The sequence below is a fragment of the Xenopus laevis genome, chromosome 2S (assembly GCF_017654675.1).
Source record: "Xenopus laevis strain J_2021 chromosome 2S, Xenopus_laevis_v10.1, whole genome shotgun sequence".
NCBI classification, from domain to species: Eukaryota; Metazoa; Chordata; class Amphibia; order Anura; family Pipidae; genus Xenopus; species Xenopus laevis.
In genome coordinates, this window is record NC_054374.1 from 118626013 (window position 1) to 118645087 (window position 19075).

The 19075-nt window shown below is 35.2% G+C and overlaps 1 protein-coding gene across 1 annotated transcript in view; it reads left to right on the top strand.

The window, feature by feature from the left end:
- Window positions 1–19075, top strand: part of dach1.S (dachshund family transcription factor 1 S homeolog) — a gene marked incomplete at its 5' end in the record, with an annotated part of 231580 nt that overhangs the window by 104112 nt on the left and 108393 nt on the right. The window contains 1 exon segment of the mRNA NM_001096718.1: window positions 11594–11755. Coding sequence (NP_001090187.1) covers window positions 11594–11755 — 162 coding nt within the window.

The window sequence follows — 19075 nt, forward strand, 5'->3', positions numbered from 1 at the left end:
CTTTAAACCTTACTAAAAGTTTTTGCAGTGCTACGCAATATGTTGGCGCTATATAAATACATGTTAATAATAATAATAATAATAATATGCCTTTTGGAAGTATTCTGTAACGTAATTCTATGAATAACCCAGGTTTTTTATTTAATGCTGCCCTGGAGAAAATGTGATTTGAGCATCCAACTTGCAATCATAGGCTTAAGCTGGCCATAGATGTAAAGATTTTTAAAACATCTTTTAGTTATTGTGAGACTTCGATTATCTCAAACAATCATTTAAATGTACGATTTATCCATCAACTAAAAAGACCATTTCAGGTGATATTGCCAGGAAAACTGAGGGTAGCTGCATGCTTGGCCCTGCAAACATAGATAGATTGCACTGGGACCGATAAAATGTTTTTAAGCTGGCCGATCAATTTTCTGACAGATGTCGGACGAAAAATCGTAAGATGTACGATCGTTCGATTCCTACTTACCTTGCGATAATTTGACGGATTGGTCGGATTTCACTAAAATCGGTCGTTCACCAAAGAAAAATCTTTGCGTCTATGGGGACCTTTAACTATAATTCTGGTAGACCCTTTATTGTATTCTACATATTTGATATTTATATTTATTATATTTGGTTGTATAATGTTTAGTGCATACCCGGAGCACTAAAAAAACGGAATGCAGTTTAAAGGAAAACTATACCCCCAAAATGAATACTTAAGCAACAGATCATTTATATCATGTTAAGTGGCATATTAAAGAATCTTACCAAACTTGTATATATGCTTAAGTGAATATTGTCCTTTTACATCTGTTGCCTTGAACCACCATTTCGTGATGGTCTGTGTGCTGCCTCAGAGATCACCTGACCAGAAATACTACAACTGTAACTTTAACAGGACGAGGTGTTGAAGCAAAAGACACAACTCTGTCTGTTAATTGGCTCAGGTGACCTAACAAGTATAGTTTGTTTGGTGCGTTTGTGTGCACTGTGAATTGTAGGATCCGAGGGGGTGGCTCTTATTTTTTTAAAATGGCAGTTTTCTATATATGATTACCCAATGTCACATACTACTAGAAAAGTATATTATTATAAAAATGGTTTATTTACATGGAGCAGGGTTTTACAAATGAGCTGTTTCATGCAATATCTTTTTATAGAGACCTACATTGTTTGGGGGTATAGTTTTCCTTTAAATATCCATTTCATATCACTAAATAAATATTAAGTTGAGATCTAAGTTCACAGTTTAAGTATATTTGTTTAGTGCTTAAGTTTAATGTTCCTTTATCTTCATACAGCTTGATGAAAGGTTTATACATCAGTCTGCATATTGAACACTAATCCCTTAAATTTCAGATCAAATTGGTAAAGTGGTTTGCATGCTAATTCCCCTATTTTTTTCATTTTTATTTTATGCTGCCATAAAATGTTTCCAAAAACCTCAGTAAAGAAGCCTAGTGCCTGCTTTGTGGTTATTTAAATTGAACATAATGCTTTACAGCAGGTTTAATATTTTTATAACTCAAAAGTTGTTAAGAGCCAGCTGGTTTGTGTCTGCTTTTTATGGTTATTCTTGTCATATGCAGCCTCCACAATTTTTAATTATGTTTTATGGTGTATGTTTTTTCCTCCTCTGGATCCCCACAGCCACTCTTTGCTTCATAAGATATTTTCCACTGGGAAGAAAACATGGATGTTTAAGGACTCTATCATTAGATTTTTTTTTGCTATATAAAATTAATTCTGTTCGAGTGGAATCAGTTAGAAGCTTGTTATAAAAAATAGATAAAAAAAAATCATATATTAAGTAAAATAAAAGATCTTCTGAGACTGAAACATTTCTTCTTTCAATATGCATATACAGTATATTTAAAAAGATAATGTTTAGGCTTGGAAGTGCCACTCATACATATCTGAATACATATCATACTGGGCTTAACTTTAGTCCTGTTCTAATAATATAGAATTTTATATTAAATTCAATGTAAATGCACAAATAATATTGGTTTGAAGCTGTCCATTGTGGTATATTTCGGTTTTGTTTTTTTTTTGTCTTAAAGTCTTTTATAGCTTATATTAAGCAGTAAATTGATTTGTTTATTTTAATTAAATTTTTTTAATATATTAACTGTATTCGGTTTCTGTTGCCATGTTATTGGTAATTGCAATTGGGTAAGACAGCATTTAAAATTAAAGTGAATTGACTACACAAGAGCCAAAGACATAAGACAAACAAACAGGACAAGGGTTGGTAGATCTTCTCAGATAAGAAAAGGTGCATGGGCCAGTGTAAAGTAATATATGAGGGTATGGGACCTGTTATCCAGAATGCTCTGCACCTGAGATCTTTCCATAATTTGGATCTTTGTACCTTAATTCTACTAGAAAATCATGTAAACATTAAATAATCCCAATAGGCTGGTTCTGCTTCCAATAAGGATTAATTATATTTTAGTTGGGATCAAGTACAAGGTATTGTTTTATTATTATGGAGAAAAAGAAAATCATTTTAAACATTTTGGATTTTTTGGATAAAATGGAGTCTATGGGAAACAGCATTTCCGTAATTTGGAGTTTCTTAATAATGTGTATCCAGATAACAGATGCCATACATGTACAAAGATTGAGGGGTATACGTGGAAACTGGGGTTGATTTCCCTGCTGATCAAGATTTTCCGTCCTGCCTGATCGACGAGCCGACTGATATACAAGTCTTCTGCCAATATCGGTTGCCTCATTTCCATACACGCACCGAATATTGTACGAAAATTTGTTTTGTACGATTTTATCGTTGTGCAGAGGTATGTTCACAACAGCAGCAAGGTTTAGAGTTTAACTCTCCTGGCATAAGATCTTATTGTCCACGGCTTGTGAGATCAATTTCGTTTTGACTATTTCAGTGGCTGAAGTGAATTGCAGCTTTATTTTTGATACCTGCCACAACTTTCTATTTTGGAACCTGCTGCTTTGCTTTTGTTTCAAGCATTCTGTTATTTATTGTAGTCTGTTGGCCCTGAGAATACATGTAACTTTACAGATTTGCAATGGCCCAGAGCCTTATGCTATACTTCTATTCTAAGCATATTGCCTTTGTTGGCACTGTAGCAGAGTAATGACTGCTAATCAGATGATTTCACTGTTCGTAGCATATGGAGTGTGTAGTTGATCAGAGATGATCACTATATTGCTCTTCTATGTGAAGTGTTTAGCCATAAGCTTAGTTGCTTATCAGCTCTTTTTGCAGGGTTTTCAACTTCTTGGGTTTTGCATTTACTTTAGATCTATATGCCAACAACCTAACTATTAGGGGCCGATTCACTAAGCTCGAGTGAAGGATTCGAATGAAAAATACTTTGAATTTCGAAGTATTTTTTGGGTACTTCGACCATCGAATGGGCTACTTCGACCTTCGACTACGACCTTCGACTTCGATTCGAACGATTCGAACGAAAAATCGTTCGACTATTCGACCATTCGATAGTCGAAGTACTTTCCCTTTAAAAAAAACTTTGACCCCCTACTTCGGCAGATAAAACCTACCGAAGTCAATGTTAGCCTATGGGGAAGGTCCCCATAGGCTTGCTAAACTTTTTTTGATCGAAGGATTTTCCTTCGATCGTTGGATTAAAATCCTTCGAATCGTTCGATTCGAAGGATTTAATCGTTCGATCGAACGAAAAATCCTTCGATCGATCGAACGAACGTTTAGCGCTAAATCCTTCGACTTCGATATTCGAAGTCGAAGGATTTCAATTCGAGGGTCGAATTTCGAAGTATTTTTTACTTCGAAATTCGACCCTTAGTGAATCTGCCCCTTAGTGTGCGATTTGTAAGCATTACCTATGTTGTGCTCTGTACGTTAAAAACAAATGAAAGGTCATTAACATAAATATATTCTTTATGGATAATATTTATTGCAGCCATTGCTGAAAGGTATTCCAGGGGTAATATTGTTAGTTCTTTAGCTCATGAAAGAAACACAGTAATCTAAAAAACTCATTTGCCATAGACTTTTTGCAGGAAATTACAACAGACAGTTAACTACACCATTTTAGAGCATACTAAGGAGGGTACAATATGCCAAATCTGTGCTCAGCTACGTGTCCATACATTTTGCAGGCATTTTGGTAAAAGTCGAGCTATGTTTCACAAAGTAATTTGTCTACGCCAGGATATCAGCGAACCTTGTATCATTTTCAGACCAAGCAAGTGGATGATGTGCAGTTTGACTGCATGAGTGCATAGAAAAGGGCAGGAGAAATGCAGCCCCTCTCACATCCAGATTTCCTAAAGTTCCAGCCAATACGTTGATAGGACTTAACCACAAGACAGATTTTTTTGCCATAGAATTGTATAAATTAATGATGGGTACTGCAGTTTGTACTATGAACACCTTGCCAAAGACAGACATTTTCTGTGGGAAATTATTGCAACTAGGGATGCACCAAATCCAAGATTCGGTTAGGGATTAGGACTTTTTCAGCAGGATTTGGGCAAATCCTTGTGCCTGGCCAAATGAATCCCAATTGTAATTTGCATATGTAAATTAGGGTCTGGAAGGGAAATCACGTGAATTTTCATCACAAAAGGAGAATTTTTTCCACTTTTTCCATCCCTGCCCCTAATTTGCATATGTAAATTAGGATTCGGATTTGGTTCAGTATTCGGCCAAATCTTTTACCAAGCATTTGGGGATCCAACTGAATCCCAAATAATGGATTCGGTGCATCCCTAATTGCAACAGCAAAACATACTTAAATTCTGAAGTATGCATATTTAATAATAGAAATTTTAGCTGGAGTTTTAGCTCTGGAAACACCTCATGGTTTCATGATGGCACTGCCACGCCACATTATTCTTTGTGAAAAGTTAATTTACATGTCATTTAGTTTCATTTGCCACATGTGCCAAAATGAATGGCCAACAATAACACCTAAGCTATGAAAAGATTGAGCTGTAGAAATACATCATTCAAGGTCTCTCTTTTGTTGTTTAATATCATTAACACCATTCTACTGTAATGATAATAGCCAAAAACAATCTGTTCAATATCATTATCCTTTATTTATAAAGCACTTTGTAGAAAAAAAATATGGAGCAAGAATATATAAAGCACTGCTATCAAAGAAATTTATACAGTATGTACAGATGGGCTTTCTCTGAGCCCAGAAATCGTGTTTCATTAGAAATGCTTTGTATTTATATATATATATTTCTCCACGGGGAGCCCACTGTATATTGATGAGTATTGTATTATGTAGAATAATTAGTCGACCTTTAAAAAGAGGTTTCAGATTATCTCTTACATTTGGCTCATAAGCAAATCAGTTCCCATACACACTGATGTGGTCAGGTTATGTAATTAAGACTCTTGTCTGGTCATTATTTTTGTTCTACTGTTCAAAGAAGGAAAAACTGTCATCTTCTCAGATTTCATTTCTCCTTCATGTCCTTGTATTGGCCGTTAATTATTTCCACTTCTACATCATGACATCATACACTGTAGCTCCTCCTACAAACACATTTCATCAATCATTTGTCACCGTCTCAGGAGCATAAGATGCATAATGCCTTTTGTAATTTGATATACAATGCATACATATTACGGCCAGTCAACTCTAACAGGATCCAAATATGCAAATTTCCTAAAAATTTTACATTTTGACATATGTTTAATTCAGTCCTTTATTCGTTTTACTATTCAGTGAACCTAAAATGGATCAAATGTATGATTTAAATAAGTAACTGCCAATTTATACACAACTGTGCTTACTTAGTTTGGAACCAAAAATAATGTCATACTAAAAATGTATTTTAAGAAGAACACCAACTTTAACAGTTTGCATATTCCCTGGCCATATGCATTGATCAAAACCCGCTCTTTTTTAAGCTTGTAGCTTTATTGGCCAGATCAGTTGCACTTCCATTGTATTTATGTATTTCACTTAGCCTTAGAGTGAGCCCAATATCCATCTTTTAATTTACTGTAACACTTTGCAAGCCACAGGTGTTTGATCCGTCGGGTTTGGAGTTGATAGGCACCTCGTGATCTGCTATTCAATATCTTATAACTCAGGGGCTGCTACTGCCACATTATCAATTTCAACACTATCAATTTTATGATCTACAGCAGTTATGGGGTTAAACGACTTAACAGTATTTCCCTTAACTGTTGTAATTGCTGTCTTAGTACACATTAGGGGGCAGATTTCCCTAGGGTCCAATATCGAGGGTTAATTAACCATCGATATTCGACTGTCGAATGGAAATCCTTCGACTTTGAATATCAAAGTCAAAGGATTTACCGCAAATAGTTCGATCGAACAATGGAACGAAAAATCATTTGATTCGAAGGATTTTAATCCATCGATTGAACGATTTTTCTTCTACCAAAAAAAGATTGCAAAGCCTTTGGGGACCTTCCCCATTGGCTAACATTGATGCTCGGTAGGTTTTAGGTGACGAAGTAGGGGGTCGAAGTTTTTTATAAAGAGACAGTACTTCGACTATCGAATGGTCGAATAGTCGAACAATTCTTAGTTCGAATCGTTTGATTCGAAGTCAAAGTCGTAGTCGAAGGTCGAAGTAGCCAATTCGATGGTAGCCAAAAAAAACATTCGAAATTCAAAGTTTTTTTTATTCTATTCCATCACTCGAACTAAGTAAATGGGCCCCCTAGATGTACATACATCACATGTGTGATTTAACCACACAGAAATGGTTATATTACACTGATCTGTTTGTTTTGCTTACAGGCCAATCGGAAAAATTGCAAGAGAAGTGTAAATTGCTAAATTGCCCCAAAATCCCTCTCTTTCTTTTTAAGCTCTTTTTAGGGATATAAACCCCTTAAGCTATTTCCTAATACTAGTTCTTGTGTTTATGCTGTTAAACATTAGCAGAAATGTGATGTGCTTTTCTTGTTGTTGTTTCTAATCAGGAGGAATATGTCTGTGCATGTGCTTTGCATAATGTCCAAGTTTATATATTTTTTTTTGGAAATGCACATTCCACTACCTGTTCTTATTTCCAGTTCATGCTTATATTTAGAATGTCAGATTGCATCACATGCTCAGGTTAGCAAATTGTTTTTCATCTTTGTTCCCAGAAATTTCAATATGCCGATTATGTTGTAATACAATGAGTATTGCAGAGCAACTGGATAAGATCAAATTGTTTCCATTCCCAGCAATGTAATTTAAAGATTTGGCATTATTTCTGGATGAAGATAGCTTTACATAAATAACAAATAATATACTTCAAATTGCAACCTGATGATTAGCTTGGAATTGGAAAATGAGTGACCTACAATGACTTTGTATTGAGTCAAAACATTCGGCACGTGCAGAGTTTTTCCTCTGTATTTCACATCTTACTCTGGTAATTCCTGTTCCAAATAATTTCTGTAGCTGATATATTAGATAAACATTATTTATCGCTGCCACCAATAATGCTTATATTTCTAAATGAGTCACATTTTAGATCTATGTTTATGTATATTTTTGGGATTTAAATTACTTTTCAAACACGAGATTGACAGTACTAGCAATAGAGTCTAGTATTCTCAGGCAACTTCACTGCATATTAATAGGACATAGGACAATCAGACCGATTTAAACCTTACCTTATGAAAACCTGTAAATATAGTTTTGGCTGACAGTCCTGCAACCTATCAAGATGCAGTTGTTCTTTCCAGACCAAAATGTCACCATCAACCGCATTCTGCGCTGATAATGTACCAACAGATCTGCAAGTTAGGAGACCACTTTCTCTCAGCTCTTCTCATCAGGGTCTTCAAGCTGACAGACAAGATTATTTGAGTGTCAGACCTATGAGAAAGTTTGTCAGATGACAAGCTTGAACTATTGAGTTTATATACTAGTGACTTTATTGGGAGGTGTCCTAAAGTATTCAAATTATGGAGGATTACTGCTAATGTGCAAGTTTATTGCAATCCACGTGACATGTTTCAGGCATCACAGTGTTACTTGAAAAAGGGCCTGTGATGCCCGAAACATGTCATTTGGATTGCAATAAACTTGCACATTAGCAGTAATCCTGCATTCTGTCCTTTTGTCCCCACATTGATGTTACTTATTGGAATATATGGTGTTAGGACGGAGCAACAGTGGGACATATATAGGACATATCATATACTGACTTTGAGTGTATAACTACTGTGTGAAGGATAATTAAATTATGGGGCACTTTGTAAGGGCAGAAGCACGCAAGCACATATAGACACATGTCCAGCTTTGGACAGGGCCCCCACACCAAACCTGGGGCTCCTGCCACAGTTATCAAGTTTTCCTCTGAAGTTGCTCTCCTACTCCCGCACGTATCTGTTTTTCTGTATTGTGGCTGCTACAGTATCACCAACCCCAGGGCCTCCACCACAGTCATCAGGTCTTCTTTTGATGCCTCAACCCCCTGCACATATCAGTTCTGTGTTGGGCTGCAATTGGGAAAGGAAGTCAGTAGAAAAAGTGCCCCTTAGTTTCAGGGGGGTCTGGGTTGGGTGGGCCCACAAGGGCTGGGGTCCACCACATTTTTCCCGCTGTCCCACCAGCCCAGTTTGACTGTTTACAAGCCTTTACGTAATTTTCTGTGGCAGACTTTCAGTACAGACTTTTAGTGGACACCCTTTTCCTCATGTACAAGGGTTGGGAGTCCATGAAAGCTTGTGCTGAGATTATGTCACAATAAATTACTTAAGGGCATGTACCTTTATGTGTAAGAATGCATTTTCCTTTCACAAAGTGTTACTGTACTGTTACTTGGAAGAGAATAGCTAGATAAGTGTTGTACGAGTATACAGATTATGGGACCTTCCAAGCAAACTGCTCCAAACAATTATTCTCAACAAACAATTTTGTTTCAAAGGAGTATAATCTGTAATTGTTATTTTATCATTTTGTAGAAATGCTATTAATTTAAGAGAATATTAATAGTTAGATGAATGTATTTTGCTAACTAAACTTCAACGATTTTTACGAGATACATGTTAATCAATATGCATGAATATGGGTGAATTTTTACTTGTGGTATTATTCATTGCTTTTTTAACCAAGCAAAAAAAAAAAAAAGCTGGCTCCAATAGGTCACTTGACCAGAAACTACTGTAAATTCCTCATTGTGCAAAAAAGAATCCAAATGAGTAATGAACTTAAGTGTCAGTCAGATCAAGTTAGAAATAAACGTAGTGCTACTTGGTTTTTGTGAAGGTGGAGATAAAAGGAATAACTGACTTAAAACTCACACATGGCTGTAATTTAATTTTTTTTTTTCCAATTTCTATGTCCGGAATAGTTGAAAGAAACTTTCAATGAAAGTTTATTAACTAGGCCAGTGCCTAAGGCTATAAAGGTTCATTTATTATCCGTTTTATTCCTTGCCTTTGTTCTGCTAGTAATTTTTGACTAAACCTATTGTAAAATAATACTTCACCTTTGGCCTTCTGCATTATTGAGTCTGCTTTGATTAGATAAAGTAGCGATATATGAGTCTTCAGAAGTTTGCATATAAAATGTTTATTTTGAAGAATACCGTGTAGCTTATTTCTCTTGGAATGTGTTAATGTACTTTAAGGGGCACATTTACTAAGCTCGAGTGAAGAATTCGAATGGTAAAATTTATTAATTTTCAAGTATTTTTTTGGGTACTTCGACCATCAAATTGGTCAAAATCGTTTGACTATTCAACCGTTCGATAGTCAAAGTACTGTCTCTTTAAAAAATACTTTGACTTCATACTTCACCACTTTAAACCTACCGTGGTGTAATGTTAGCCTATGGGGATGTAAAATTCTACAGTGTATCAATGGGACAATTGTAGCATACTCTATAACTTCCTATAAGGAACAATTACACAAACAGCAGTTGCAATGGAAAAAATGATGATTTGGATACATTTACAGTTGGGTCAGGTTGATTCATTCAGCCGACCCATTCACTTGCAGAATAGCTGATACTCCTACTGGTCATCACTCATTTGGACAGATCTGTACCTGTTAAACTTTACTGAAGCTTGTTAGTTGGTCTATAGGAATATAGCAGAGAAATTGTCCAATTAGGAATTTATAAAAAGAGTGACAACAGGCACAATATGTATTTATTTTCATTTGCTGTCGCTGGAGAACATGGCCACTGATCACACTGGTCCAAAGAGTATCCAAACTTTCAGCTGTCAAATGTGCTAAGAGAATAAGAGCTTATTTCCCAGCCTAGAGAATATATATATAAAATAATAATAATAATAATATATTGCAAATTCTGTTCATCTCTCCACTTTCTTCACTTGATTTTTTTCATAAATAGGAGCATGGATTGCTCTGCACAGGGAGACTGATTTGTCTATATATTTTTATTTTGTAATATGAGAGATAGCTGGTTTCATCTGCTAGGGTTAAAAAGTAGCATCATCACAAAATTTAATTAAACAGATCCCCCAGTGCTCCAATGAGGAATGCTAGAATGACGGATTGAATTTGCCTAGTGATAACTCGAAGTCACCATCTCTCAGGAATAGTAAAAAAAACATACAAACACAAAAACACATTCATTAGTGTGAATAAAATCTCTCCTGGAATAGTGAAAAACTCATTAGAAGAGAATAAGGAATTCTGCCACCATGCAGTTATGCAGTTATGCATTCAATATGAAGACTCTGTATCATGTTATATGCATCACATCAGTGGTTTAAAGGGACATGACAGCTTAAAATAAGCAGCTCTTAATTTAAATAGTGTATTTTCATTCACAGTAAAAATGACCCTTTGGTTGTGTAACCATTGGGTAATCATTATGATATCACACTAAGGTATACAACAATTATATATATGAAAAGGAAAATATTGATTCTATAAATATGTTATATTGGACTTTTAGAATGAAATCAAGGTTTAAAAGAATTTATCTATAGGATCAGCTTTATGCTATCTGCCTATCAGATGGTTTTAAACGAAGACTGAGCATTAAGCCACATGTTAGTTTCCCCTCCCCTAATAGTTAGAATCAGATTGCTAATAGTTTTTCTTGAATACTGTCAATACTGTTCCGACAAAGGTGGTATAGAGATGTATTTCAAAAGCTGCTTCTCCGACTGTGTAATCTGAATGAGACATGTTAACCATCAAGGTCTTATGAGCCCCTATCTATTAATGCTGCTAATCTTAAGAGCATTCCCAAACCTCCCTGGGGAGAATAATTAAGCTACAGCAAGTTAATGGGAATTTGGTAGAAGTTATATCTGTTTGGAGGAATGACTACATATTATACTGCAAAGGTTTTGCCATGCTATGATTTAGACTAGTAACACCTGGAAATTAAGTATGCAATGATTTTTATATTCATACCATAAATGTGAATGACTTATGTCAGTTTTTTTATCATCTCACTTCTTGCAGTTTATTGATATGTATGTTTCATTGTTTAAATTTAGAATAATCAATTTCACCTGTCTAATCAAAACATGAAAAGTCTATGGCTTGTAGACATACTTTCAATGAATAAATTGTAATGCTCTCATTATAAAACATTGGATATTTCTACAGTTCTATGGAATATTTGTATTTTGAGTGCCATGTTTGTGCCCTTTCCAGGTTTGACTGCAGCAGCCGCAGCAGCAGCAGCTGCAACTAATGCAGCAATAGCGGAAGCAATGAAGGTGAAAAAAATCAAGTTGGAAGCTATGACCAACTATCATGGCAGCAATAACCAGCATGGAGCTGATTCTGACAATGGAGATTTCAGTTCAAGTGTTGGTAAGTTTCTTTAGAGGCCTCATCCAGAGTGATGTGTAAATAGTCTAATAATATCATTAATAGTCATTAATAGTATCATAAATACATCTTTTATTGGCATAGTTTCAGTGCATCTGTTCTGTTAAAGTTTCCTTACAGGGTTTTTGTTGCTTCTTATAAAAAAAAATCAAAATGGATCTATTGGAGCACTTTCACAGGATTCCTTTCAAGGATCAGTCATCTCCTGGGAAGTTACATTCAAATATTGTTGTAGTTAAGATGGTTATTTACTAAACTCCAGTCTGGCTTTTTGGGGCAAAACTGCAATTTTTGAGGGTTTTTTTTAAGACTCACGTTTTTTTGCAGCAAAAAAGCAGAATCTGAAAATCTGCCATCTCAGACTTGCAAGGTTGTATATAAATCAATTGGAGAGCTCCCTATCCTATTGGAATTTCTGTGGTCTGCGCTGGAATTATCCTGAAATCCCACCTTTTTGGGCAAAAATCTGAAAAATTCTGGCTTTTTTGAGGAAAAGCCCAAAAAAACATGCGATCCAACAAATAACTCCAAAAAAAAATGATTTCAGTTTTCATTCGTTTTTATCGAGTTTTTACTTGAACCAAATAAAAAATAAGGTCAAATGGTGGATTTTAGATTCTGACTTTTTTAATTTAAAAAAATCAGAAAAATTCTGATTTTGATAAATAACCCCTTTAATGTTCTTGAAAAACAAGGTATAAAAGTATTATCTGTATTAGTATTATGGTATCAGGCAACCATCCTGGAAGAGCTGAGATATCGGGGCTCATTCATTAACACTTGGCAAACAATTAGCAAATGTCACATGTGGCGTCTTTACACCGTGTTTTTTAAAAATTCCCTCTGAGAATGCATTAACATGGAAACTAATTCAATCAGCCAAATGGCTGCATGCATTTCTGATGGGCGCAAAACCGCCAAACAAAGCAGGACAGTGCATTGCCATTGGCTGAAAAAAGGGCATTAACGTGTCTTTGACTGCAGTGCAAAGACAACTGCACGTACCACATGTGGCTGAAATACGCTTTTCAATATTTCACCATTACGCAAACACGATGCAGTGCATCATGGGGAATGAAAAGTTACTGCTAATTGCAATAGAGTATGGGGACGTTAAAAATAAAATGCTAGATAGAAATCAGTTTAAATCCATTTACATTTATGCATTGCTGTAATTATGCCACAGAGTTTTTTTAAAAAACAAAAACAAAGAAAAACCCAAAAAGCATCATAAAACTCCATGTAGAATAACCAGATTCTATTTTATTTTATTTAAAAAGTTCATTGTTTGTGTCCATCCTGCCACTGCTAAGTTTTCTTATCTCTTATCCAGTGTTGGACTGGGATGCCTGGGGCCCACCAGAAAACAATTTTTCCTTGTCATTCACTTTCTTTATTCTTTTAATCACTTCTCCTCAAATATTATCATCAGTCTCCTCCTCCATTTCTTCTCTTTATTCTTGTATAGAAATGGGCCACTTGCTGTTGTATAGGCATCAAAGGCAAAAAGTTGGCTGAGCAGAAGGGCCCACTGGAGTTTTCCAACACTTCTCTTTTCCTGAAACCAGTCACAGGCACTACCAAACAGCATTGAAGGAAATGTCAATGAGCCTTTCTACGAAAAGATAATCCAGCTTTGTCTGGAGACTCTGATTCTCAAAATATATCAAAAAACAGTTTTCGGGCAGAGACACACGCTCAGATTCGGTGAGATTTAGTCGCCCAGGGATAAATCCCCTCTTCTTCAGGGGCAACTAATCTCCAGGAACTGGCTGCCACCGGCTAGACTCTAAATCGTAGGTGGGGTGGCACTCGGAGCACTTTGTTTTCCGAAGTCACCCAGAGTTTCCTTGTGAGGCAACTTCGGCGGCTTTGGAAAATGAAGCATACTGATTTCCATCCTGCCGGCGATTTACATTCTAGCCGACAGGAGGCAGTTCAAGGAGATTAGTCGCCAGAAGAAGAGGAGATTTGTCGCTGTCCCCGAATCTGAGCTGTGTCTCTGCCCTTATAAAGCAAAGAGTGGCTGCTGTTTGCCAGAAATATAGAATCACAAATAATAAAAGCAAATGACAATATCTTTTCAAGATCAAGAATTAGAGAATATTAGAGAATATTGCACATTGATTTCTTCCAGTAGTGAATAAAAAACTTTGCCATCATTATCTCTTTTGAAGTGACTAAAACTCCTAAATCAAGATGCTGATGATTAAAGAATTATATGGGAAACAAAAATATACTGTATGTGAACTGTTCAGTAAATAATTAAATGGGATAAAAACCAGAGCCAGGCCAAGCGGTACTCATGCCTCTTCAAATTATGGGAATGCCATAGGCAACAGATTGCATTTTAATAAATAATTCAATTGTTAAAAAATATCTTGAACTTGATGGTAACAAGACAGCACGAATCCATATTGGTGACTAAACAATCCCTTTGGGTTTATTTAAGCTTTAATTTAAGATTTTTAGAAGACTTAAGGTGTAGTGTTCCAAATCACAGAATACCCAATTTGCCAAGCATTCTGGATAATAGATTCTATATCTGTAATATCTGTTTTGTGGCATAAAAAACAGCAGGTCATTTCACAAAATCTGCATTCCTATATTTACTATCGCTCATCAATATTCATCTTCTATTTAAATATATTGGTTCAGGCCACTTGGTTGGTTGTCTGGCTTCTCTTCTTTTCTCCATTTACTTTTTTGTGCTGCATAAAAAAAACATGTTTTGGGTCTTCACTTGGTATCACGTCACAAAAAAACTATAACATTACAAATGTTGAAGATTTGTATGGTTTTGAATGGGTGTTTGAAGCTGAGTCACATTAAATTAGAAAAAGCTAAAGTTATATATGTATCAGTCCAATGGAATTGTAAATCTATCCATTAGGTATGAATGTTTGCTTTGCATATTGCTAATGCAAGGGAAAGTGAAATTAATAGAGCATATTATTACTCTAAATAAATATTACAAACACAGTGAACCTGCTAATGCTGCAAAACAAAGGTCAGGAAGGAATGGGAATCAGAGGCACAAAATGCTGCTAATAGATAATTATTTTAGCTCCCACACTACAATTTATTATGATAACCTTCAGCTCTCATCCTCTAATCCTAAAATTGTTATTTTAGCAGACAAACCTGTAGTGAAACCCATAACGGCCAGGAAAAATACAGACTTGGCAAAGGCACATTTTTTTTCTTATTCTTAATCAATTGGATTCTTTTAGTTTAATATTTACTTGCTAAGATGAGATGTTAGTCTGTTTGGTGATAAACAGCCGGCTGCTGGCATCTGAAGGTGACCTGTCAGTTCATATGGACAAATCTCCTGCTTACTGAAATGTACAAAATAAATCATTAAAGCAGGCAGGTGCTCATTCCTAGATTTAAATCACCACAGATTTATGATTTGAATTAATGCTTCATTTGCTCATAGAAATAGATGCTGACAAAATGATATGCACTAGCCATATCTGCCATACTGTGGGCATCCTAATCCTAATATTGATTGCAGGCATGTCTGCAATCTCTTCTTTATATCAAGTACATTCTTGTGACAGCTTGGATGATATCAGCTATATTCCTGATAAGACAAAAGCAAACCATGGCACCTGCATTTCAACAATCTATTGTTATTATTTGGACTAGGAAAAAAACACACTTACACAAAGATGACACTAAAAATAAAATGATAAATGTCACTGGCAGCCAATCACACAATGATTTGTAAGCATCCAGTCACAATGTCCACACACACACACACGGGGCTTATAGGTGTTTTCTCTAAATAAGACATCCCTGTGTGAACGAGACATACCACTATTGCCTTTTTTTCTCCCTCTACAGTACTATGAACCTGAAATTAGATAAGAACAGTGACAATGGAATTTCAGACAATGGCAATCACTTAGTAGCTTTCAATAATTTGTGAAAAGAAACGGAGAGAAACAACAAATGAAATGGAAGCGAGAAGGCAGATTTAAAAGGCAGAGAGAATTATGAACTAGAATGAGGATGGGGGAGATTGAGGAATGTAGACCTGAGCAGTAGATCTGACGCGTTTCGCTTCTTTAAAAATTGCCGAAACTTTCAAAAATTCACCAATCGCATTGAAGTCAATGGGCTTTTTTTTTTCTGTTACAATTTACTTAACTGTGCTTTATTTTTTAAACCGTGCAACGTTTTATTCACATTTAGTATATTTTTTACCTAAATATTTGAAAAAACAAAACAAATAAAAGTAATTCAGATATTGAACTGGCGATCAACCTTTTTTTCTACAAGTATAATGCTGCCTCCTGAAACCGGCAAACAGATATCAACAATAGGTAATGGCTTGCTTACTAGGAAATGAGTTCATATCTATTCACAATGTGATCTCTGAACAGATGTCCAAGGAAAATCGCATTGTTTAACCCACAATCATACATGAATGTTATTCGTTTTTAAGGAAGTGAATCAATCATAAAGACATTAGGGTTGTGTGTGTTAAAGCATAGGAAATACAGAACATCATAATTAGCTGGGATAATAGAACATAAACAACCACAAAGCGCTGAAAGGAAAGAGCTACATGCTTACTACACATTCTCTATTTTCCCACACGTTACCCTTCAACATCTTACTAACAACAATGCACAATACTCCTATAGTGATGTACCATTATATTTTCTGTATTTACTAGTTGGTGAGCTAATACTGCATATAGCACCAATGCCTGATAACACTGTATACATAACACTGTTATTCTAAGGATTTCCTGAATTTTGGTATGATCTTTTATGTGCTTTAATTGTGATAGGCATATATTACATTTAAGTACATTCATAATGTAAAATTGAAGAGAGTGCTATTCTAAGCACTTTTGTTACTTACATTCATTATTTATTTTGTTTTTATTCCAAGATAATAAGGGATACATGTACTGTTAATATGAATGTGTTTTGTTACAACTGCTCCACCAGCTGGTCCTTTTCCCACCAGCCTGACCACAAAATAGTCAGGGAATTTGTCAGGAGAAAGAAAGAGGCTGTTCTGATGTTCTTCTGCTTAGGTAACATTTGAAAAAGGTTTCTGTTTTTTTTTGCTAACCAGAAGAACATCAGAGCAGCCTCTTTCTTTCACCTGACAAATTCCTTTGTGACTACTTGGTGGTCAGACTGGTTGGAAAATGACCAGCAGGTGACAGTGTTGTAACAAAATTCATTCATATTAACAGTACGGGGCTGATTCACTAACTTAGAGTGAAGGATTCGAATGAAAAAAAACTTCGGATTTTGAAGGTTTTTTTGGGCTACTTCGACCATCGAATGGGCTACTTCGACCTTCGACTACGACTTCGAATCGAAGGATTCGTAGTAAAAATCGTTCGACTATTCGACCAAAAAAAACTTCGACCCCCTAGTTCGGCATCTAAATGCTACCAAAGTCAATGTTAGCCTATGGGGAAGGTCCCCATAGGCTTGGCTAACTTTTTTTGATCGAAGGATATTCCTCCGATCGTTGGATTTAAATCCTTCGAATCGTTCGATTCGAAGGATTTAATCGTTCAATTCAAAGGATTTAATCGTTCGATCGAAGGAATAATCCTTAGATATCTGCGCTAAATCCTTCGACTTCGATATTCGAAGTCGAAGGATTTCAATTCCTAGTCGAATATCGAGGGTTAATTAACCCTCGATATTCGACCCTTAGTGAATCAGCCCCTACATGTATCCTTTAATATCTTGCAATAAAAACAAAATAAATAATGAATGGAAATTACAAAAGTGCTTAGAATAGCACTCTCATCAATTTTACATTATGAATGTACTTAAATGTAATAAATGCCTATCACAATTAAAGCACATAAAAAACATACCATAATTCAGGAAATCCTTAGGATAACAGAAAGTATTCACTTAATCCCTATGATAAATACAATGCATCTAGAAAAAATAAGAGACAAAACAAATAAGAGAGCATTGCAACCTTTACTTCATGATTGGTAGGCTTAAAGGTGTAATACCCTACTGTATGAACACTAACACAAGCACTGTGGTCATTAGAAAAAAAATGGCATATTGACTTTTTACAGGTATGGGCTATATTATCTGTATTATAGCCCAGAGTTAGTAATACTATGGATCTTATGCCCCCTTGGATTTGTTGGCGTGTCAGCGTGAGGCAGGCTGGGTTAGGGGCACTCGGGAGCACTATTAAAGAAAGGAAGGTTGTGACTATTCTTACCTGGTAATATTGACTCATTCCCATCTATTTTAGCAATGGGCCAGTATTTCATTACAAAATGTTGTAATAAAAACCAACTTAATTGTGAAGAAGACATAAAGGAGAGATTTATTTAAAAAAATGATCCAAAACTACACAATTGGTGGAAAAAAAATTTAATCACAGATGTCATTAGAATTCGTGACTTCTTTTCCTGGATTTTGTACGTTTTCATGGAAAATCATGAAAAGGTTCATCATGATCACATAAAGCTGTTAGAAAACCACAAGAAAATCTAAAATCACAATTTTCTTATTGCAGCTGCCGCAGAATTACTAAAAAACTGATTCATAACTTGAATACTGCGGCATGTCTACAGATTTAGGTGGTGTCATTTATTTTTTTTGTTTAGATACAGTTTATTTGTTGTCAGTTTTGTTAGCTCTCCCCTTTTCCTTGTATTGCAAGACTAATTAGCAATGAGTTTATATATATATATATATATATATATATATATATATATATATATATATATATATATAGATATATATATATATATATAGATATATATATATATATATATATATATATATATATATATATATATATATATATATATATATATATATATAAAATACACAAAAGCCATGAATATCTTGTAAATTATAACCTTATAAACGGTGAGTTCTGATGTCATCAGTTATAAACGGTGAGTTCTGATGTCATCAGTTATAAACGGTGAGTTCTGATGTCATTTCTGTCACATGACTCACTGAAACTTGTGTATTATATTAAATAAAGTACCCCCTGTTGCAAAATATGAGGATATTACCTTGGAGTTTCATGACTTCTATATTAAAACTTGATCTTCGGCCTCGTGTTTTTATATGGTCATGAAACTCCTCGGTAACTTCTAATATCCTTATATTTTACAAGAAGGGGTACTTTATTCACTATATTATTTTGTGATTATTATTATTAACAAGCAGTTGTACTCAGCAGTGCATGGATTTTGTGCACTATATGTACAGGGCTGGAGAAAGACAGTCGTGGGTCACTAGTAAGGGTTTGGAAAGTTACATGTCAGCT